The following is a 25,183-nucleotide window of genomic DNA, read 5'->3' on the forward strand; positions in this document are numbered from 1 at the left end:
AAAAACACAGGTTTGTAAACAGATTTGAATATTGACAGGAAATGAATTTGAAGCCCATAAAATAATATTCAATTTTTATTTTCACAGCCAGGATCTATAGTGCTTCTCACGTTATAGACAGTTTTCTGTCCAACAAATGAGATTCAACCTGCTGCTCACATACATGTTTCCTGTCCGAATGTTAATATCTGTTACACGCACACATACATCTCTGCATCCCTATGCATTCACTGTCATTCAATTTGAAATGGTTCACTAACCATGGAATGAAATACGACCCCGCGCAGCATTTTTGCCTCGCCGATTCTCCGCTATGCATTCGTACGTCCCTGCATCTTCCTGCTGGAAATTGGGGATTTCAAGGACGGCGTTTGAATTCTTCATTTTGACTTTGCTGGGGAAAGGGACACCGCTGGTTCTCCTCCAGCTTATTTCTGGGACAGGGCTAGAAAAGAGGAACAAAAAGTTCCCATGATGGTGGCTGTCAGTCCCTGTGATCAAAATGTGATTAATCACAGAAGGAAAGCAGTTGCAGCAAAAGCCTTGTGAATTATTGTTCCCTACAAAGCAAACTATGATCGCTCAGATTTTCCAGAGCTCTTAAAAGAACTTTGATTTCTGCTCCCTTGTCTTTTCATGTAGCGGCCCTTGCTCTACTATGGATTGATGAATCTGAGAATGAGTAATGTCATGCTTGTGCATCCTTAAATCATCTTGAGTAGCAGTAATTCATGCATGAATGAGCCTACAGCTTATGTCACACGCACACAACAGGGCTGACTTACTTTCCAAGAGCGAAGCATTCCAGTTTCACCACCGATTCCTTCGCAGCTGGAACTGAATCAGGGAAATGAACTTCTATTTTGGGTTCATATTCACCCATTACTCCTACAAAAAGGAGACAATAGATGACAAGCTTTTTACATCAATGATTAACAGCACATATTACACACGCACTGGATCAAAGAGAGAGCAGTAACACGATGGGACAGCTATCACAGAAGTTTTTATGCGTACAGAGCAAAAGTGACCACTGAAGGGCTGGTAAGGAGGGAAAAAAAATCAGAGGTGGCTTATAAAAGATTCAGATAACACATCAGGGAAAAGTCTTGCTTAGCAGAGATTTATCACCTGTGGCAATGTGACTTCATTTATGACTTTATTTATATTCATATCACTAGAAAGGGTCAAAGACTTCTTCGCAGAGACAGTAGTATGCCCTTTTCTATTACCGATTAAAACCCCACAGTCTGGCAGCAGGAGCTGCCTTGGGGTCCTGTGTATATCTTCAGAATAAAAGTCACTGAAGACTTTGAAAAGCTGTGATAAGTCAGAGCGTCTAACACAGAGTGTGGAAAACAGGCAGAATATGGAACTGCATCTCCTCCAACAAAATCCATATCCCAATCATCTAAATGCTTAGTTAGTAATGATCCGTGACATTTTCTTGTATAGAAATGTCTCTGATTGATACAACACAAGAATGATTCAAGCAATAACTCAGCTCATGAAAGCTTTGACATTTTTGGGTTTTATGCTGCCAAGGAGGAGGAGAGCCAAAAGGGATTATTCACAACCTGGTAACCCCAAAGGTGCTCTGAAGAATAGGATGTAACCAATCGATAAAGTTTCCGTAAGTGTTGAACAACATTTGGGAAAATGTTATTTGGCTGGGAAAACAGCCAGTCCAGGCAAAAAGTGGATGCCGGGCGCTACGGGAAACACAATTTTAACAGGAGGTAAACATATTTCTACGTGGGAGCCGACTTCGACACAACACCTGTTGGACTGAATTGGCTGTACACCACCTAACAGCAGCTTATTTAAACCATATATTTACATTTATAAGCTAATGTATAGAGTCTACGGGTGGTAAATGTATGTGTATGCTATTCTGTCTATCAAGGAAAATATCTTTCCCACGTTGAAATTACACATGGATTCACGGACAGCCAAGATGTCCCAGTTTTCCACCAGCACTTAAACAAAGCATACATTTGTGGATCTTTGTGGAGCCGGGGAGCATGAAAACAGTCTCAAAACTCCACACGTAAATTAACCAACTGTAAATAAATACAAAATAATGTCCAAAATATTTTTAGACATTTGCATACACAGGAAGCTTTACGAAAGTGAAAATGATCAGATCTGTGAAGTTGAGGTTAAAAATACGTACATAAAATATTAATATTTATTCAGGTTGTGATGTGTGTATTATGTGTTCAAATTGCTTGGGATTTGTGTGTAGACTGGAACATGCATTTGTGAGTACCCCAAATTCCTCACAAATCATTGTACATATTTGTAAATCTTATTTTTCATTCGTAGATCATGTAATACACATTTGTGACCATTTTGAGTCTAATTTCTCTCCATAGAAGTACGCTTCTCTGTTCATAAAAGATAAACAGAGTGGCAGAGTGTTTCTGCATAAACAATCTAGGTCATTGGCTCATGTCAGTCTCCAGCAGGTAGGTAGCAGTTATCTCAGCAGCTGTAAAATGTGAGTGGCAGACAGCTGGTGAAGAGAGTTGTCAGGATGTAACTGTTTTAAGTTTCACACCACAAAAGCTCCAAACTAAAACTTCCAATATGAAGCAGTCTGTCCTGTCTGTCTGTGAAGCTAACATTAACATTAGCTCAATCAGCTTAAGTACATAGCTGTCAACACAGGCATTCGGGGGTCATCAAACATTGCTATTCATTACTGCCACCACAAAAGGGAAACTATGTAGCTTTTTCCATTGAATGTAACACACATTTTTCCTTTTCATCACAATCATATTTGAATATTACTGAATAATCTCAAGTATACCACTCATGTAATAGTTCAAATAGTGTGAGCTAAAGTGGTCAGTGTTTCTCTGGGAGACTAAATATGTTTACTTAAGATTGTACTTTTCACTGACTGACTGGTTTGAACTCTCAACAACAAGCATCTGCATTTTTTTTTCTATCCATGCAGAAACAAGATAAGATTGTGATTATGCTTGGTACAATCATATCTTGTTTAACAGACTGCAAACACAGGCCGGTAGTTTAATTTATAGAAAATTATTCTAAATTATTATTATTGTAATAATAAATAACCATGGAGGTCTGAGAAAAACATTATTTTTAACCAAATTTAGCCCAGTTTTAATCGAGATGAAACACCAACTGATGCTTCCTTACAGTCACAGATGGAAATATGCTGACATGAAGATTTAATAAACATGGATTACTTACAATACCATTATAACATTTACTTGAATGTGGAGTGATTATGATATCAAGGTAAAGCTCAGCATTGATTACTGTTGAGTCTATATGAAACTTGAACAAAGCCAAAAATACCATGAGTAATTGAGAGAACATTAGTGGACAGTAGGAAGAGCCAATGGGTTAGAAAGTAAAGGTTCCCTGTAGTCTTTGCCATTTACCATCACTTCTGAGGACCAGTGGTGTTGGAGAGCTGAGCACTTTCTCTCTTGTCACCGTGTTGTTCACCACACAGGTGTAGTTTCCAACATCTGAGGGCTCCACTTTAGCGATGTACAGACTCCCAGTCTCTTGAGAGACGAATCGACGACTGTCTTGTTTGACAAAGTACGGGTATTCATTGAAGATCCATGCAAATGCCAGCTCTGGAAAGTTATACAAAACAATTATTATTGCAGCATTGATCAACTATCACTACCTGTTCAAAGCCTGTCTGATTCAGCATATATTAGATACATGGCTATGTCTGTCATGACTGTGGCTGGAACAGCTGAAGTGAAACTAATATACTCCACTGTGGCCTAAAATCTTTAGCATGTCATTTTCCTCCTCTTATCTCAGTTTCCTTGGGAAGAGATACCGAGACATGGAAAATGTAATAGCTATCAGTGCAGAAGAAATGGGAGACCTAAGGAAAGGGAGCGAAACAAAATGGATTATAGTGCGTCAGTGGCCCTCCCCTGACACATGGCCTCCATTCCCCAGGTCCCTGAGTGACTTAGTTCATAGGAGGCACAAACAAAGGAAGGGATGGACAGACTGATGTAGAGAAGTAGGAATATATTGTCAGCCCTTTCACAAGATGCAGGTCTACCATAAGAAAGGAGAGACCTGCCATGATGAATTACTGTATCATTTTGAGAAGTACACACTGAACAGACCTGCAAAACTGAGGAGATAATCTGTATAATCTACCACTTTGGAGGTCAGGGGCTCCGAGTCAAAAGGTGTATGCATTGATTGTCAAGCATAACCGATGATCTCCAAGGGAGCAAGCCTCTTGGCTGTGGATGGGATCAAGCCCAGTTTTGTGCAGCAACAAAGTTGCAAAGCATCTTCTGATAAGGCAAGAAGAAGCCACGAGCTTCAGAGTCAGCATAACCTCCATCTGAACTATTGTAATGAGAAGTGAATGGATTTTGCAGAGCAATTGTAAGTCAAAGATGGAATAAGAAAACAATGCATGTGCTTTTATGCAACAGAAAAGAGGAGTTAGCCCTTTGAGTAAAGAAATGTTTATGTTGGAGTAGAAATGTAACACAGTAACATTTTATTGTGACAATATTATGTTTCATTTGTCATATCTGAGAGATGTGTCAGTGAATATGGCAGTGGAAGAAAATACAAAGAAGAAGCCCAGTGACAACCAGAAGGGATGCCTTATAAGTGTTAGATAAAGTTTCGCTGAGTTCAAGGTTATGTACCACATCAATACTTTCAAGATTCAAGAGTGAAAAAGAAAAAGAGGGAGAGGAAAGGAGAGAAAAAGAGAGAAAGAGGGAGAAACAGAAAGGGAGCAACAGGGTGAGAAAGGAAGAAAGGGACAGCAGGCTCACACTGCTTTACTTTCATTCACTTCAGAAAATGTGAAAAAACACAATAGTGCTACAGTTCCAGCAGCCAACCGCGTATAAGCCTGTCAGAGAAGAAAGCTGTCAAACTGTATTTCACACAGAGTACTCTGACCCATTATCCCATAGACCAGCTGTACAATGCACTGTGCTACAAACTGTTCTCTTGTGAAGGAAATTGGTTGTTCCAATGTGCAAGCTACTGTATCAAGAGGGAGACAAGCTAGGCAGCAGCCATTGTCCATGTTCTCAGTTTTCTGCAGGGTAGTGAGCCTGAGCAGTCCGCATCTTTATCTCCTATTTCTAGCTTACCATTTATAAAATACTATTTTTTCAGTTGAACAATTGAACCTTTTTTTTTTTTTTTTTTGAATGTGTGGTATAAATATACGGCTACAGTCAGCTGCTGTAGCATAAAGACCAGAAACAGCTAGCCTTGCTCTGTCCGAATGTAACAAAATCAGCGTATTAGAGTAAGTCACATAACGCCCCCGAAAAAAACACAACATGTTGCTTTTACACTTTTTACCTTTTTTTCTACAGAATGAGCTAATGACCTATACCATGTTAATAAGTGAGCTTTAGAGGCACTGGTATGCAAATATTGTCACCTTTGGACAAAGCCAAGCAAGCCGATCTACTCATCTTACTGTCAGCAAAAAAGCTAATAAGCATATTTCCCAAAATATTGGACTATTCCTTTAAGATTTATGTGAGAAATACAGTGCATTCATTATAAAAATGATCAGAATAAGTGAAAAAACACCCAAGTGAAGAAGTGACTTAGTAGCATTCTGTATAAATAATATAAAACGAGGATTATTATGACCATGTGTACACATAAATGGGTGTAAAAACAGATTAAGTTTTGGGTAAGGGATTAATCCTTTATCAAAGGTTGCCATGTGGAATGTGTGGAGGTAATTCCAATGAGTCATGTCTAAATAAGAAACATCAGGCAAAGGCACAAAAGTAGCATTTGTTAAACTTACCTCCAGAATGTGCAGGTGGTCCGCATAACAGAACAACTCCTTGGCCCTCACGGACGTTGACAGCACTCCTCACTGTTTGGGTTTTGAAGTTATCAAGATCTGATGAGTCAGATAAGATCCAAATGGAATTAGACTGCAGCTCAAAAAAGCAAAATCATCAACAGAATACAACTGGATATCAGACAGCCAAAAATTGTATTTTTATATAATCTATATTCTCAATGGTTTCTTTGAACAGGATAGTTCTGAAAACAGGGGACATAAGTTAACCTAAATTCCCTTTACTGATTCACAGAGGCATGTTTTTGATGTTACACTTTGAGCACTGGGACTTTAATAGGGTATCATTGATTGCCCTGGGACACCTCCAGAGAGCCCTCGACACTTTCAAAGGCATCTGGGGAGCTAGTGAAATAGATGGACCTGACTTGGTGACGTATACCCTGCAACACTACACTTTAGAACATGGACAAGATTAGGCTGAAATGGGATAAAATGAGTGTGTGTGTGTGTTGGGGGGGGGGGGGGGGCAGCGACGACACTTCATGGACTGAAAGAACACGGGGGAGTTTGCATGACAAATGACTATTTGCAGTGCCAGCAGCAATAAGTAACATCATTATTAAATGTGGTGTAATCTTGCACTTAAAAGCATTAGCTTCCCCACCAATACTCTCAGCAGAATCTATCCCCTACAAATGAATGGACAGTTGCTGGCAGAAAAAACCTAAACCTGGGATGATAAACCATTCATGGCTTGATGGAAGGAAGCTGCCGCAGTCCACTCTGTACTCTGTCTGCACCCTCTGGCTAACAGCCTAGAGTAAGCCTTCCAAACACAAACAAAAGAAAGTCAGTGTGACCGATAAGGGAAATTAGAAGAAGGAAGATTATGGAGAGAAGTGGGACACAGTGTTGGTAAGATTAATGAGCAGCTCTCTGATGACCGCAGTGGAATCAAACAGAGCCAAGTCATGGCAGGACACCGAGGATGCCACAGGAGGAGATGGCTGACTTGAAATACAGACAGAGGCCATGTCCTTCTGATCTCACCAGGCTGCCCTAGTAAATACAGAGTCCATCTCCTACAGACATTTACGATTCTGAGGAGTGAGATTCACATACCCGGCTGATTGAAAAAGCCTTGCATGACAGCAGTTGATAATTATAACAGCAACGCTTTGGAAACAGCGGGAGGTGAATCAGGGAGCTACTCATAATTATTAGTGGATGAGGAAAGGATGACTCCTTCATCCAGATCATGCAAAATAGCACAGGGAAGGTTAGAGATATAGCTGGGCTCAGTACTGGAGGGGATACACTTCTCTTTTCTCTGGCCTCTGTGCAGAAGAATAATGGGCTTCACTGGAGTGAACTGACCACACACTGTAACTCTGAGTGCTAGAGGCCAAACTCACTGTAGCTGCAGTGATTCCTTTGTAAGCAGAATCAGTCTCTGCCATATAAGAATGGCTGGCCTAGAGATTACAGAGAGTGACCATTACAGCTCGAGGATGATTGGTCTGGGCAGTGGCGCCGCTGTAGAGACATTTCCTGTTATATATTGTGTCCAACAGAGTTCCAGATTAAAGCTACTTTTACCCGCTGCAGACAGATCACAACACAGCCCTCTCAATAAATGTTTGCTATGTTAAACAAACAATCTGATTTGATAAAACGTCAGTCTTATTTTTGCAGCTTTGTCCCTTGTTTCTATCACTTATGATAACTCTGTGATCACCATAAGCTCAGAATGGAGAACAAGAAAACATGAATACAACAAAGTAGTCAACAAAGTGATATGGTATTTACAAATAGTTGGTTATTGACATGTAGCAACATAAGTATTCAATTAATCATGTTTCAAGTCCAATACTCAATTTCTCCCTTTAGTTCTGTTCCAGCATCTACCAACTCTTTTAAAATGATCCACTATATTCACCAGCTAATAGCTAACTTTGTCTCTCGGATGTTTCACGCTGGGCAGGTAGTGCACAGTGGGGTTATCAGTCTTTTTATACTGAAAACAGATGCCTGCTGCAGCTGGAAACAAGGCTGATGAAAGTGGTGGGAGTGAACAAAACATTAAAGTGATGGACTGTAAAACCAAAACAAAGAGTTGAAAGATGTAAAGCGCTCCATAGAACCATAGGGAACTGCAGAGTAGAGTAACAAATGGCAAATCTAAATCGCTTAATTTGGTGAGCCCACCCAAAATGGTGTTACTAACTCATCACATGCAAAACTACAGTAACTACGGTGTATCAAAGCTGAACCAGGCAGTTGGTCTGTAAATGTCATTGATGTATTAAGAGAGCTGGATATGGCAGCTTTACAGCTAATCCCTCGTGGCCACTCATAGTACTGCAACAGAAAATCATCTGCGGCCCAGAAAGCATTTCTCCCATAGACCACCATTTATAAAATAGTCATCTTCATAAAACTGTTGACAGGATACCTCCAACTGCAAACATGGTACATTTTACTCTTTGTATCAGGAGTTTTCAAACATTGAAAGTTTTGTATTTGAAAGACTTTGGGCTGAGCAGGACCAAGTGGACAGGGTCATGGAAAGAAACATTGATGCGCATGCTGAGTGGGTTGCACATCTTGGTAGCAAACCAAGAAGCTAGAGAACTTTTTTCACTTGTGACAAGCCCTTTCCATTCAAATGAATCAGTGCCATTTTGGAGTCAGTATTCCTATAATGCATCCTTGGCAAACCATGGTGGGTGTTTACAACAGACAGCTTGGGTAATCGATTGTCTCTGTTTTATTTCCAAATAAGTTTGGCTAGTTTACGAGCGCTTGTTTGTAACCTGTTAGATTTGCTTTTAGCAATGTCGCCATGTTCCCAGCTCTCAGCGGTTAACTTTGTGAGTAAAATGTTATCATAACTATGAAAAAAGACCCAGGTTGTATGAAACCAGAATTTCTCTTTAAGGCAGTATGAAAAAGATGAATTCATCATTAATACAGTATATACACTTGCTTTATTAGGAACACTATACTATTACTGGGTAGGGCCTCCCTTTGCTCTCAAAACAGCCTCAGTTCTTCGTGGCACAGATTCCACAAAACATTGGAAACTTTCCTTTGAGATTCTGGTCCATGTGGACATGACTGCATCACATCATTTCTGCAACTTTTTCGGCAGCACATTCATGCTACCAATCTCCTATTTTACCACTTCCCAAAGGTGTTCTACTGGGTTCAGATCTGGTAACTGGTGAGACCACTGAAGTCCAATGAATTCCCCCTACATGTTCATGAAACCAGTTTGAGACGACATTTGCTTTGTGACATGGTGCATTATCATGCTGGAAGTGGCCATAAAGGGATGAACATGGTCAGCAACAGTACTTTGATAGGCTGTGGCATTCAAACCATGATTGATTGGTATTGAGGGGCCCAAAGTGTGCCAAGAAAGCATTCCCCACACCATTACACATCCCCCATCCTGGACTTTTGACACAAGACAGGTTGGGTCCATGGATTCATGCTGTCCATGCCCAGTTCTGACCCTACCATCTGATACCTCAGCAGAAATCCAGATTCATCAGGCCAGGCTATCTGTTTCCAGTCTTCAACGTGCGGGTGTTGTTGAGCCTGTGCCCAATACAGCCTCAGTGGAACCAGATGCAGTCTTCTGCTGTTGCAACCCATCCACCTCAAGGTTTCGACGTGGTATGCATTCTGAGATGCTTCACTGCTTGCAACAGTTGTAAAAAAGCGGTTATCTGAGTTACCGTAACCTTTCTGTCAGCTCCAACTAGTCTGGCCATTCTCCTCTGACCTCTATCATTAACAAGGCGTGTCTGTCTGCAGAACTGCCGTTGACTGGATGTTTTTTTTTCTTTTTCCGCACCATTCTGAGTAAACACTAGAGACTGTTGTGCGTGAAAATCCCAGGAAAACATTAGTTTCAGAAATACTCAAACCAGTCCATCTGGTGCCAACAATCATGCCATGGTCAAAGTCACTAAGATAACATTTTTCCCCTTTCTGATGTTTGATGTGAACATTAACTGAGGCTCCTGACCTGAATCTGAAGCATTTTTTCCTTTCAGCGCTGCCACCTGGTTGGCTGATTGGATAAGAGCAAGAATGAGCAGATGTACAAGTGTTCCTAATAAAGTGCTCGGTGAGTGTGTATTGATGCTGTACATTGCACGTTTGTGTTTAATTCTACACATTATTTAAATTACCTTTATTGCAAATGTGAGTTGTGGGACGACATGTTAGCTTATAGTGGGTGTAGCTGAATTGTGAAGGCAAGCAGAGCAGCAAAGAAGGCACGACATTGCTTTCTTAGGGCAGTGGCCTCATTACACAAAAAAACAGAGATGCTGATCTTCTAGACCTCCCTCACTGTGCATTAGGCAAGACAATAAATGTCAAACAGCTCTGCTCTTCACCCAGTGCCCACAAGTGAGATTCATTACTGAGCTATAGGGATAATGGCAGCACATCTCCTGAGAGGAAGTGAAAGGCTGTCTATCCTTGGGACATGATCAATAGTCAGCAGGCTTGATCAAGAGAGGAGAGGTGCCTCCACAGTGCCTGTCTGGAAGGTAGGACCCCATTCCACAGCATCATTTTCCAACCCATCTTTTGTCTTTTAAGCAGTAGGCTGGCAGAGCAGCAGACAGCCTGTCACTGTCTGATCAGCTCACAGTCTGCTGCATCTATTAACCATAAAGAAGTGACTGGTGATTACAAAGATACAAACACTTCTTAAGCATTATTTGTGCTCATCTGCTTTAAAGTCTGGATCACAGGGGCTGGCGTATCACTCGGCAAAATATGAGTCAATTCGGACTGAGCATAGTTGCTGTCAGAGTTGGAACCACTAATGAGAATCAATGGAGTTGTGAGGCAGTCAGAAGCTGCCTCGCCCACTGTGTTTGTTGCATCTGACATTTCATTCGATTACCATTTCCCCTCTCGAAAATCTATTCCCAGGCAATTTAGATGAGAAATCGAAATAATAAATGTAAAAAAAAAAAAAAAAAAATGGGGCCTGGGCCACAAGCATATTACAGACGTCAGGATGAGATACAGCAGATACAAAGAGATGCCAGAATGTCATAACTGTGTCAGAGCCATGCCAGAAACGTGTTAGCAATTGTAGTATCACTTACATGCAAATTGGAGGCTGGCTCTGCGGCTGAGGATGGAGCCCCATGTGTTGAAGGCCGTGCACTGGTACACCCCGGTGTCTTGGTCCTTGTCCAGGTTGCTAATGATCAGGCTGCCCCCAGACATGTGACGCCGGTAGTCATTCCCCAGATCAATGAGTGTTCCGTTTAGTGACCATCTGGAAAAATGCAAACACAATCAGTAGCTGAGCCCCCTGGAGACGCGATCAATTGATCAATTTGATTGGTCTGCCCACATCATGTTGAGAAGAGAAAAGGTGAGTAATAAGAGTATGATTCAGTGTTATTAACAGAGAAATGTGAATTTTCTTAAAGTACCTTACAGCAAATTAGGAGGAAAGAAAACATTTCTTGACACTGTGAACAGTTATAGTTCCCTGTTTTCATCAGTTTGACTTTATTTAAGTATTTTTTTTTTTTTGCCCTTAACAGCAAATCTGCTGTGGTGAATACTTTTTTTCCCCTACTTGCATGGTGAATTGGATTTTATTTCATCTTAGTTTTGATACCTTAACCAAGGAGGTTATGTTTTTGGACCAGATTGTACGCCTGCTAGCAGGATATCTGAAATAACAGATATCACCAACATTTGGTGAAAATAATAGGATATCTCAAAAAAACGTGCTGACAGATTTCAATTCAGTTTGGAGGGAATTTAGGCCATGGGCCAGGAGCAAGTGTTTTGTGCAGATAAGAATACATGAAATCATGTTTCATGCTAACACAGAGCAGTGGAAAACATAATGAGATCCTTTACTCAAGTAAAAGTAGTAATACCACAATTTAAAAATAGTTAAAAGTAAAAGTTTTGTATTCAAAGAACACAAGTATTATCGGAAAAATGTACTTAAAGCATATAGTAGTCACTTTGCATCCAAAATGGGTCCTTTCAGTGTTACATTATTATTTATTATACTACTGTATTATTATTATGGATGCAGTAACATTTAAGCTGCATTTTAATTTTGTAGCTGTCTGAGCTAATTTTACTCATTTTATATAATGTCGGGTTTTTAAATGTACTGTATAAAAATGCATTTTATTTTTTATGCTCGCTATAGATTTATAAAATCTTCATCTGGTGAGTAATAGTAAGCCGTCAGATAAATGCAGTGGAGTAAAAAGTGCAACATTTCCCTCTGAAATGTAGTGGAGTAGATGTATAAAACATCATAAAATTAAAAGACTCAAGTAGAGTACAACTAACTTAGAACTGTACTAAGTACAGTGCTTGAGTATGTGTCACTTTCCACCACTGCTAACACACTAAACTAAGATGGTGAACATGCTAAACATTAGCATGTTAGCACTGTCACTATGAGCATGTTAGCATTTAGCTCAAAGCGCCACTGTGCTGTGCTGGTGTCGACTCACCATCTTGTTTCCATTCGTTCATCATTCATTCAAGTGTGTGCACACACTTGAATGAATTCCATGACTGCATCTCTTCTGTATGTGCAATTTGATGTGAATTTGAATCCCAATGCAAATTAAAAATGTCTTAACATTTTGAGTTATTATAATTACAGATCTAAAGGATTTTGCAGCCTTGGCCAAGTAGTGCTCTCTCTGAGTGATTTCTAATTAGTTTATGTTTGTGCTTTTTTGTTTCTGAATTATTGCTTTGACACCTTCATATTGCATTGTCTACAGACCATTTCCCTCAAGGAAAGGTCACAAGATACTCTGTCATGCAAGCTGAGTTCAGGAAGAGACAGCTATTAATCATAACTACCAACAGAGACAAAACACTTAATAATGTTCATGCTGCACAATGAAAACACTTTATATCTCATTCACTGAAATCTACATGTCGGTCTGGTGGCGACATATTTGAAGGAGATACAATGTGAATGATGCCTACAGGAGCAGGGAAACAGGACTTTATCTCAGAATATTAACACAGATGAAAAATTACCTTTCCTTATATGAATCTAAAAAACAAGGCGTTGTTGGAATGCTGTGTGTAAGTGTGCCTCAGCAACAGGACCGTGAAATGACAATTCCAATGATAAGGAGAAAAAAAAAATCAATATAATTTTTTCCCCTCCCAGGCAAACTAATAGGCAGTTCGAATGATGCTTCATGCAGTCGTAAAGCCAGTTGTGGCTCTCCGTGGTTTCCTGCCTGACAGACTACAAAAGACAAAGCTGTCTTTCATCTGGTAGCCTGCATTATTCATCTAACAGTCTGTGCCAGTCACTTAATCTGACTGATTTTATCACTGTTCCAACAATATAACTTTTAAACACTCTATACTTGTTGACAAGTATATACAGTATATAATATATATAAGAAAACACACACTATAACACATAATATGATCACTTCAAATAAAACACACATATTACTGAAGTGTTTTCTGATGAAGTCCCTGTATTTCTCCATTTGAATTCTCCCCTGTCCTTTTCCCTCTCTGTTTGTGCCAATGGAAGGACTATTGTATGTGCAAGAGGGGAGGAGGTTAAATGGGATAGGATGAGAAGCTGGTTAGACTTCCAGCCACGCAGCATGATTGAACTTAAGTGAGAGGAAGGTGGGCAGCCTGGACAGATCACACAACCCTGGAGCAGACGGCTGGCTGGCTGTAATGGTGTCTCTGCCCCATCAACACAATCAGTAAAGCCACCTATATATTAGAAGACATGGGGAACCAGTTACCACAGAGCTCCTGTTTGCCTTTTTCATGTAAATCCAGAGAAAGTGGCTGTGATTTAAAGGTTCAGAAAGATCAACAGGAGCGAATAGGCTGCTGTTGCTTTGACATAAGAGGTAAAGTACATAGCCTGATACTTAACAGTGATGCAGTCAACTGTTTCAACTGTATCAATCATAATTTTGAAAGAGAAATGCAGCTGTCTTTGCCATGAATGACCAGTTGTGAACCAAATAATAAACCTGCACTGGCAACTTCTCACGTGGTGACAGTGAGAGGTGGGCAAAAAAGGAGAACCTTCACGTGAAGAAACATCAGCACAACACACTCTAAATAGCATCTTATGATCTCTTTATACCGAAGGGACAAGACAGAAAACACTAGTGAGAAATGTAACTTGATACTCAATGTTCGAACCTTTAAAGTCAGTACTTTGATACTATGATACATTGTTCATTTCCCATGTAAAACCAGCGTTTTTTCTATTATCCAGGATCGTTCCACATCCTTAACTGTGTGCTTATTGTTGTAACCCTGATGATGATGGTCTTCTAACCTTAAGGATGTACTTTTTTTAACCCAAACCACAATCTTCCCCTAAACCTAACCAAGTAGTTTTTGTTTCTAAACCTAACCAAATCGTAACTGTTCTACAACCTCAACTGTTTGCTTATTATTGTCCAGGAAGATGAAGGTCTGGTACGCCTGCTGCTTGTACGCTCCTGCAGCTCGCATTATTGTTACCATGACATGATTATTATTACCAGTGGTAAAGCTGATCAAGTAAGCTGTTACAAATGTTAGTAAGTCATTCATAAAGGTTTCTTACAATAATGTAAGTCGGCAGTTGTAAATCTTAATAAGATGTTGTAAGTGAAGACAGAGGATTCTTATGAATTAAATAGCTAAAAAAAAAAACAAAGCCTGTGTCAAAAGATTTTCCACAAGCTGGCAACTCAAAATTTTTGCTTATTCGTGACTAACAACTGATAAATAGAACACTAGCAAATGATAAAAAACAGATTGGTTACAATGTATAAACCATTTACAACATGTACCTTATTGGAAAGTTGCAACAATAAATATTTTTACATGACTATTGATTGTACACCACTTTTTGGGATGATTTGTCTCTACTACATAGACTATAATAATTCTTGATAGGTATTTGGACACTACGAAATGGTGAGCAGGATATTATATTTTTCTCTCTTCTTAAAATTAACATATTTATAGTAAAACAACCACCAGCTGTATGGTACTGTGTGTTCTTTCCTGTTGTATAAGCCAGTGGTTCAAATCCAGCAGGTTGGGAAAGCCCAAAGGGGTCCCAAGACAAATCTGAGAGGTGAAACAATAATTGAAAGAATAAGAAAACACAAAAATATATTCCTGTTACACAAAATAAGTTTTTCATTTTTTTTTCCCATTATAATTCTTTCTCAAACTCAAACTATTTCAGTAAAACAGGTGAATCAGGCACAGCAGAGGTCTTAATGTTAGCACAGCCCAGACTGAAACACACTGGATATAACACCACATCAGTCGTAGAGCAGCTTACATTAAGTCCAAGAGAGTCCAGGAGAAAAGTCCTATTTGCTGCGGTGTGCTGCAGGCATGGGCTGATCTGAGCATGCTCTGAATGAACTCCCCGTGACCTTGAGGTTCACATCAATTTTGCATGAGTCCTCCTCATCAAATAGACTGGGGATTGTACTGCACCACTGGCTCACCTGGCTTTCCTTGAGGCCAGACACCCACAGAGACGGCAGTGACCACACAGACCACATACTGCTCACACACACACACACACGCACGCACGCACGCACGCACACACACACGCACACATGATGAGCTTTAGAGCTGATAATGGAAATTCGACTGCTGACCAGGGTACTTTCTACAATCATGTTTAGTAGGTTATTATTGCTGCTTTTTAATAAATTGATGTTCAGTTGGCTTGAAAGACAAATGTAGCACAATAAAAATTCTTAAAACCACCCCTCAGTGAGTGGGTTTGTGTATCTGTGTGTGAGTATCAGCTTAAAAAATCCTATGGAATTAGTGAAATATAAACAGATAACACAGTATTTGTGCACAAAAGTATACACAAGCATTTGTCAGCAGACATACAGTAATTTACTATTACAATTTATAGTCTAAGTAAGTATGATTAAAAGTATCGGAAGAAAATACATGTATATTCATCAAGAACCAACAGAATAATAAAAAAAAAAACAACGTCCATATATCTGCCTTCTAGAGATTAAAAAATATAACTGTTATTTCAGACCCTAGTCCTGCATTTTTCAACTTTATCTGGTTGGTTCTGAAATGATCTCATAAGCCCAAGGGTCACAGATTTTTCTCCCCTTATAAAAGGACAAGTAACCCTCCAAAAGATAAAAAATCGATTCAATTTGAAACAGTTTCTACATCCAGCTGCATTATCTGGCTTTATGCTGCAACTGAAATCATAACAAAAAACCCCCCAAAAAACTTCTAATCATACCCTCCCAGGTCTATTTATGTCCTTGTTAGCCTGTACCAACCCGTAAACAGAGGTAGAGTCATACATCTGCCTGAAGTCACATTACATGAAAGCAGACACCATCCAGAGTACTTTTTTATTCCCCCTTTCCAATCACTGCTGTGCCCTTGATCCTGTGTTACAGCAGATTCATAGTAAACACAGTGACAGGTGTATTCATAAAGCACAGCTCTGAGCCCTGGAGTGTGCTCTGGTGCAACACTGGACTATTTGTCAACTGAAGAACTGTCAGGGTTCCCGTTCGTATATTCGCTGTGTCACAGAGTGGGCGAGGTGAAGGTGGAGTGGAGCATCGGAGTGTTGAAAACAAAATCAGTGTCAAGCTTAGAGGCAACTGTAACCCGCAAGGGTTATGAACATAAACACAAACCGGTCAAACAGCCTATTAAAGAACTTATCCATCTTCATATCACTGTTAATATCACCAATCTGTAATTTTCACTATATTACAGGCACAATTGCCAAATTGCATTGCATTCTGGTTTTCTAGGTCTCTTTGTAAGATAGATTTTTCAATGTGTGATTGCTGGGCATCACTGCAAACTGATGAGTCTGTAACGCCTGTAAAGCACTTCCTCTTTGACTGACAATTCAACACTGACACACCTACTGTAAATGATTTATCGCCATTAAAGGATAAGGCTGGTGATACTTTATACTGTCAATCCATTCCAACACCAACAAAAACCAACACCAACAAGGAATTGATCCTACCAACAATTATATTCAGTGTAGCCAAAGTCTGCTATATCTTATTCCTGAGTCACTGAGCTCCATTTTTGTCCAAAACCTATTAAAAACATATCAGTGAGCCACACTGTTGCATCAGGTGACATGTTCCTTCCTGCTGCTGCAAATACCCACTAGCTCACCAAATGTGTATTATTTCAGAGCAGAAAATAGTCGTTAATAAATGCACTATTTTTCTCCTGTTTGAGTAACGTTTAATAAAAACTGCAGTGCTCCACCGTTTCGGGAAATTACTGAGCCTTTTTTGAAAAAATGAACCAATATATTTGGGTACAGGTTTTATAGATTAACGTCTTCAGTAAAAACCAATGGACTGGCGCTGAGAGATGCACAGGACAGGAGAATCAGATCGTATTCAGGGAAGGACTGGTGCATTATTGGTTTCGGTCAAATTTGCTGACTGGGAAAAATATAAAATAACAACAGCCTTATCCTTTAAGATCTTTTTTTCTTTTTGCTATTAATATATAAAACACTATAAAGAAATGCTGTGCACTGTACATAATACTACTGTAAAGATCTTTAATTTGGATTTTTGTCATGGGCATCCCTGGACTACTGAGGTGAAATCTTTATTTTGTTTAAAAAGTAGAATAGTGTAATGATGCTCAGCATTTCTTCTGTATATGTAAAGAGGGACGGGTCTGTTAATGTATAGTAGTCTATATTACAAACATGTTGTCTAAACAACAAAAACTATGTCCATGTGGACAGGTCAGTTGTATGTTTATGACACAAAAAAACTACAGCATACTATATTGTATTTGGTATTGCTACAGAACGTACTATGCTATACTTTATTGCAGCTGCACTGGAAATCTATGACATTGTTTATATTTGGCAGCACTGGAATGGGTTCAGAAAACTGCACCAGAAAATGTAATGGATCCAGGTAATATCATATCTAATAATTTAAACAGAGTTGTGATTTCAACAGCGTAGGATATAAAGGAAAGCTGAAACACCTAGTTCTAAGTGTACTGACATACTCAATGCTACAAGCCCATTTGTGGCTCCCCAACAAGGGTAAACGTCATTTCTGACAAATTCAATATTGAGTGGCCCAATTCTCTGTATGGATATTAAACCAAATGAATGAATTTTTCTTAATAGCTGCAGTAACTGAGGAAATTTGGTTTGCAGCTATGAATGTAATACCCTCTCTTTGGCATATCCAATTATACAAATACTGTTCGTTTGCAGGGTGTAGGCCCGTGCATAGTTTGCAGAATCTGGTGAAAGTCACAGCACGACCACTTCCTAAAGGCCTTTTTCTTTTTTCGGTCTGCTCAGGACATTTTGGGGTTCTAATTTCAGTGTTAGTGAAATAAGTTGGCAAGAATTTATGCTTTCTATTTTATCACCAGGGCAAATAGAGTGCTCTCCTTGCCCGAAGGGAAAAAAGTCAAGGACAATCAGTGTCAGAAAAACTGATAGAACCCAAATAAAGCTCAAAAAATATCTCCTTCCTCAAAATAAAATTAGGGGCAAAAATCTAGTTTCTCTAAAAGCATTGGGAGAAAAGTCAGTCAACAGTGTTGAGCGATTACTCACTCAAACATCAATTCCTCCTTTTAAACCTGGTTTCAGATTTTTTTATTCATAACTGAGGGCACTGACTCCAAGCAGTGGAACCACCAACCTAGATGAATATCACCAGTGTGAGATGTGTGTGTTGTTTTGAAGCTGAGTGCTCCAGAACTCCACGTACTACAATACAGCTCTGAGAAATGCACTGAAAACATGAAAAATAAGAGAGCAGCCACACAAGGCTCACTAGAAAAAGCAGGATGACATTTCAATAGATTTTATATGAAATCAGAGCAATGGAACGGTCAGTAATTTTTCACTAGGTCTCTTAAAGATGTGGGTGGTGTATATTTTGTAGTGTATTTTATTATTATATTACGGTTGTAATAAACGAACACTGCATTATGTTGTTTGAAATTCAGAAATCAAAGAATTTAAAGCTGTTGTTTTTTTTTTAATCACACATTTCACAAATTATTGCCTTGTAAAGTTCGATATGGTGAACGTATTAGCAAACTATTGCTTATTTACACACCCAGCTGACAGGGAGCAACATTAGCATTTATTTGGAGTCATCTTTCAACCACCCTGACAAATGTAAATCCAAAATTCCCCCTCCTTTTAGCTTTATTTAGGTCTCCACCTAGTCCTGACAAATACATCCGGCACGTTAGCTGCTAATTGCCCCCGCTGTGTTCACTAGCTAGTCACTAGGTTGTCTGTCTGCTGTTTGGTGCTTGGTAAGTAGCAAGTCCATTTATTTATTTTTTTTTTTTTTTTTTTCTTGCTGAAAACAACTGCCTTCTACCGCTGGACACACAATTGATGGAAGCAATGAAACTAAACCAAAACAGTAAAATTGCAGGGATAAAATTGAAACAGTAAGATGGAAAACATGAAAACACTCTGTAAAGCTAATAGGAGCTGCAGAGCTGGCCATAAATCTCTGTGGGTTTGTGGGTTGTGAGCCCTATTGATTAGTGCAGCTTTAATATGAGGATAACATTTTACACTCTAACGGTGATAATCTCTGCATAGCTACTCTTATAAAATTACATCAGACCTGTGCTTACTCAGCTCAGGAAGAAGTTGCAGATCCTGCTGACAACAACATTTCTCAGTATTGTATTAATACCACAAAGAACCCAAAAGAGAAAACCTCTTCCACAACACGATTTATTGCCAGAATGCCCTAAGTTGCTGGTAAAAGAACACAAATGATGGTTTCAGCTTCATCCCGGGATAGCTCATGTCGCACAACAAGTATAATGATACCCCCCGTTGCTGTGCCTGCACCATGTTTTCAGTGCAGACACATTATAGGAAATGTAAGCATTTAGTGGAATGTCACTCACAAGGTTACTGCCTCTCTCCCCTGCTTGCTGTGCATCTGCATGGTGCTGACCAAGCTCCGAAACACAATCTACCACAAAAAACACCACCAGCTGCCATTTTCAGGCAGGCTCCCTGCACCGAATAGGAAGTGCCAGGGAGATATCAAAGGATCTGTGGGGCAAATGAGTTGCTGGAATCTCCTTTTCTCTCCTAATGATTTCTTAAGCCGTGCACCATATTATAAATCATCACCTTCATCCATACAGTGGCTTAAATCTTATCATTAATAAAGTTAACCTCGCTCATATCTGAGGTGTTGGCATATTCATCAACCGCAGTAGCGGCTCCCTGACTCTAACTCTACATCATAGCTCAGGCTGAAAATAGATAGGCTTTTTTCAATTAGAAATGGATGCTCAATTAAGCAGTTACTCTTTGAAGCCCGCCTTTTTGTTGAATGGTGCGTAATCTCTCTCGAGCATTGATGTCCAGAAAAAGCTGTTCTTTAACAAATCAGCAACAATCAACGTTATCAGTACCCTCTTTGATTTCTGTGCAAGCAGCAATGAAGATTGACAAGCAATTAAGCAGCAATGGATTTTCACCACGTGATGTGGCTGTGGAGCCAAAGCAGGTAGAAGGTTGAGCTTATGCTTGGGGGGGAATGTAACTTTGATGTGGTAATTTACCTATACTCCGGAGGAGGGCTTCCTTCTGCCTCGCACGTGATGGTAGCCTGCTGGTCTGGGGAGTTGACGGGTAAAATGAGGTCACTGGGCTCCATCCTCCATGTTGGCCCTTGAAATATGACATCCTCTGTACAGGCTGGGAAAAGGGGAGAGAGTCTATAGTAGAAGAAGCCAGAAAAATGTTCTCTTTGACCTTAAGAGAAAATACTGGAAGTATTTGTCAAAAGCATAGACACTTTGAGGAAAAATACTTAATCTTGCTGAAATACAACAGCTTTCTAACACTTGTGTATTTGCTTATCTTTCTATGGTGAAAGTGAATTCCATTTTCCATTGTTAGGCTGCTTACTGCTAAACTACTAATGCTGACATATTTGGTATCTATTTCACTGTATGCTACTGCTGTTTTCTGATGAACCTAACGCTTAAAAAACTAGAGAAAAACCACTGGCCATGGCAGCTGTGTGTATTGACTTCAATTTTGCATACAGGTCCTGCACTTTATCATAATGATAAATTATCATATTTTAGATATGATTAATCTCTCTCCTTGAAAACTCCTATGGAAAACTACAAGTGAATAAGTCATATAATGCTTTGATTATTGTGGAAATATTCAGCAAGGTCACGTGTCTGAGATGCTTTAATGCAGTTGCACAGAGCTGATGTACTGAGATGCAACAAAACTGACGTGTTCAGTATTAATTACTTGCCAAGATCCAATATTAATATTTGAGGACTAAAGTTGACTCCTGATGTAGAAAGCCATGTATTTCCTCAGTGATTAATGATTCCCAATAAGTGACAGGTTTGATAAATAAATATTGTGGGATCTATTTTCAGAACATCTATGTCATACTACACATGCACCAGTTAATTGAGGCCATATGGATGTACTCATCTGCCAGTGGCTTAAAAGGAAAGGATGTTTTCACAATCTGGTACTAAATGAAAGCAGAGTCAACAGACGGCCAGAGTAGGCCTAATTAATATCCTACTGCTAACAGATTGCAGCATGTGGCTAGCAGTTCTACATGCGGTTTTAATCAGTAATAATATGTCAAGGAATCCTCTTATTTCACTCTGTGACAGGTTGAGAAAAAAGATAGGAGTTAATCACAGCAACTTTGAATGGTTGTTTAGGGATATGGAGAAAGTGGAATTTGCTTAAAACCAAACTATGGAAGAAAACTGTTAAATTTAGGAGAAATATAGTGACATTTCAAAAGAGGGCTGTAGAATGATCTATTAATAAATGATCAAACAACTGCTATTGCATCAAATTCGTTCACCTTACACTGTGGTTTAACAGCCTCTCCCTAATGTTAATTCGAATAAAATGTCATCCGGGCTAACATCTAAGGTGTCAGTTTATTTTGTGAAGTCCCAGAATATAGAGCCAGACAACACGACACTTTGGGTGTCATAATGATTGTTATCAGCTTTACTGATTTTGGAGGGTTTCTAGGCATACGAATACAACACTGAATAAGAACTTGCACCTATAGGCAGCAACCGAAGCCCTGCTAAAAACACTTGTCCGCTAGGAAGGTGAGACTGCTTGCATCTCCCTCCCATGAGCACTAGCTGTGAATTACCCATGAGCCAATTTGAATAGCATTCATTGGGATTTACAATGTCATTTGAACAAGGGTTGACATTCTGGTGGAGTGTCTGTGCTTCTCTTGCTCAAATCCCAGGTGGCCACACAAGGGCAGAATGAGGCACGGTGGCAAGTAGATTGTAGAAAACTGTGGGGCTGGATTCATTGCATGGATCCTGATAATGATCTGGTCAGGCCATAAACAGGAATAGGATTGGACTCCCAGTTGTCCCGGGCAGTCTACTGTAAATGGGACGGAGGACACTGCTCAAGGGAACGGTGAAGGACACCACGCTGGAACACTGTACATGTAATGACTGAAACTTAATCAGTGTAACTTTTTTAGTCAAGAGGTTATTTACAACTGTTCTGATTCTGTCTCTCCCTCACTAATAGATGAAACTGTATTTTATATATAAACACTGCTTCCTAAGAATAAGATGCTATTTCTAACCTCTAACCTTAGCGACATGCATTAAGTCCGAGAATGCTGAATAACACATTCTTCTGTAATTAATATACACAAATTTATTAGGAGAGATGTTGTTGTGACATAAACCATGACAACAAGTGCAATAAAAATCAAATGTAATATGTGTTAAAATATCTTACCTACAAGGCATCCAGCGATTGATAGCAGAACAATTTGTTTCCATGGTAACATCATCTTTAGTTGTCGAGGGCTAATAAGACTCTCATCCAATTGCTTGTGAATGGAATGCTCTCCCTTGAATACAAGAATTTTAATCTGAAGGGAAAGTAATTATGAATGTGATTAAAATATGACATTTTGGTCCAAACACGACAAGCATTCAATAGAAAAAACATGATTATAGCACTGCTAAGTTACATAATTGGTTCTTATAATTTTGGAGATACTGCAAGTGAAGAGAAAGTGAATTTTGAGGAAGTGAATAGCGACGGGGGAAAAACAGAAGCAGACAAAATCCTGAGGATGCAACCCCGGCAGTATGATATTCAGGTGGCACAGAAGAAGAAACAGCTGCTAAATGGGTACTGTGCATGTTTCTCATCCCGCCTAACAAGCTCAATTCTGCAGCTTTAAAGAGAAGTGAGGACGGAAATGATTGACCTCAAAAGATACTTCTCTCTCCCTATTTGACTATTAATAGGAGCTGGCAGACTGTGTACCAGCACTCTACAAAATGCTACTTCAGACTATACAGAGAAAGACTGTTTTCCTTTTTATATACAGTACATTAATCATATTCCCTTAGATCCACAGGAAATACAAGAAGGCCACACACTAAAACAATACAAATGGCACATTTTAGTGTCAGCTATTAGCCTTGACTGACAGCAATAACAAGAGGACAGAAATTTGCCAACTAATATTTATAATGAGGTTGTTATCCCTTTAAAGGGGCACAACAATTTTACACATCAAGATCAGTGTACTTGCCATGGGAAGTAACACAGAACCTGTGAAAACAGTTGTATGTCTTTTGTGGCTCAGGAGAAGCTCGTTCAAACCTGAGACAACGACTCTGTCCCTGTCAGGACCTGACATTAGCATGCGTCTTGGGTGATCTAATCCCAAGAGGACAGCTCTGAGTGTGAATGGTGTGAATGCATCGAGGACACATTGAGGACGAACTGAGATCGGATAGCTCAGACCACACTCGGAGGTGGTCTGGGCCGCATGTGGCCACGTTCTTTTAGCAGTGTCAACGCAAAGCGTTGAAGGACCGCCTACTCAAATGACGTCCTCTGCATAAGCGGATGCAAATACTTTTTTGCAAACAAATGCAATCATACAAATTGCGTAAGCCGGCATTGTCCACAACGTCTGAAAATGTCAAAAAGCCCATAGAGATGTATTATGAGTGCATCAAACATCTTGGGCCATTTGGTTTGCCTGGAACACGCCATGGAATAGACCCAGTCTGTATTGTCCTGATTTCTTCTTCTTTTAATTACCGGTAGAGGTTTAATTACCGGTAAACAGAATAATTGTGGATAATGATAAGGATGTTAGTTGTAATGCTAGCTTGTCACCAACGTGAGGCAGCAAGGAACCACAAATGCCTAGAACAACATAAAATTAAGAAAAACGTATACTCTTAGGCTACGCTGGTTGCCTTCAAATTATGTCAAACGAATTATGTGTTGAAAAAGTGACAGCCTACTTCCAAACTAGAGACTGGCTTTTTGTCTTTAGTCTCGCTTTCTTTTTCTATTTAGAAAATACAGAAAGTGTGGAGATGTGGAGGCTTTGGAGCTGCTCAGAGGCACAGAGCTGTTGACTGAGCTGGGGTCATGTAACAAGTTAAAGGGTCTAATTACTTTTGCGGATGAGTTATTAGTAATATAATTACTTTTTTTCCTAAGAATATTACATAACTTTGCCTGCAAGTGTGCAGGGAAACTGCAGGTGTGGAGTCAAAAAGCATTATGGGAATTGTAGAATCCATTGGGTTTGGAGTGTGACCATCACAAGGAACAAAAAAGTCAGGAAACCTCAGCCTCTGCTGCATTGATTGTGACCATTCTCTTTTAAAATCCGTCTCTTGTGAGTCCTCCAACTTTACTGAAACATGATATTAAATTGCCTCCGATCCCTTTAGTATATCTGGTTATCATGGGCCATATAGGAAATGCTGCAAAGAAATGTGAAGCAATGGTTTATGAGAGTAGGAGACATTTTGATTGGCATTTAACTCATTGACATTAGAGAAAAGTATATCATGATAATATATCATGATAAAAAACTATACTCTGATGAAAGATTTTATCCATATTACTCACCCATATCACCTACTATTATCACAAGGATGGATGATAATAGGTCAATCAGACATCTCATCTAACTGGTGATCAATGACCTAAATGTCCGTTCAAACTTTTCTAATGGGGAAGTGGAACTGAGAGCTTTAAGACTGTAACTGTAGTATCAGGGGCACAGGAGGAGCTTTGCTCGAGCTCTGACCTACATCACAGTAAGTGGAAACTGATACGCCTCTCAGGATTAAGAATTCAACCCAGCCCCTCATCCTTACAACACAACCCTGTTGTGCGGATTAACCCAGGGCTATCTTTGGAATTCTTGAAACAGACCCAAA

At 39.6% G+C, this 25,183-nt stretch overlaps 1 protein-coding gene across 1 annotated transcript in view; it reads right to left on the reverse strand.

Moving 5' to 3' along the window:
• Positions 1–22,767, reverse strand: part of cntn3b (contactin 3b) — a 40,362-nt gene extending 17,595 nt beyond the window's left edge. Inside the window, exons 1-7 of the mRNA XM_040115453.1 lie at positions 22,713–22,767; positions 20,498–20,633; positions 10,969–11,144; positions 5,825–5,923; positions 3,423–3,626; positions 786–888; positions 261–445 (exon numbers count right to left, since the gene is read on the reverse strand). Coding sequence (XP_039971387.1) covers positions 261–445; positions 786–888; positions 3,423–3,626; positions 5,825–5,923; positions 10,969–11,144; positions 20,498–20,633; positions 22,713–22,767 — 958 coding nt within the window. The remainder of the gene's footprint in view (positions 1–260; positions 446–785; positions 889–3,422; positions 3,627–5,824; positions 5,924–10,968; positions 11,145–20,497; positions 20,634–22,712) is intronic.
• Positions 22,768–25,183: the final 2,416 nt, after the last annotated feature.

This window comes from Xiphias gladius, chromosome 21 (genome assembly GCF_016859285.1).
Source record: "Xiphias gladius isolate SHS-SW01 ecotype Sanya breed wild chromosome 21, ASM1685928v1, whole genome shotgun sequence".
In the NCBI taxonomy this organism is placed as follows: domain Eukaryota; kingdom Metazoa; phylum Chordata; class Actinopteri; order Istiophoriformes; family Xiphiidae; genus Xiphias; species Xiphias gladius.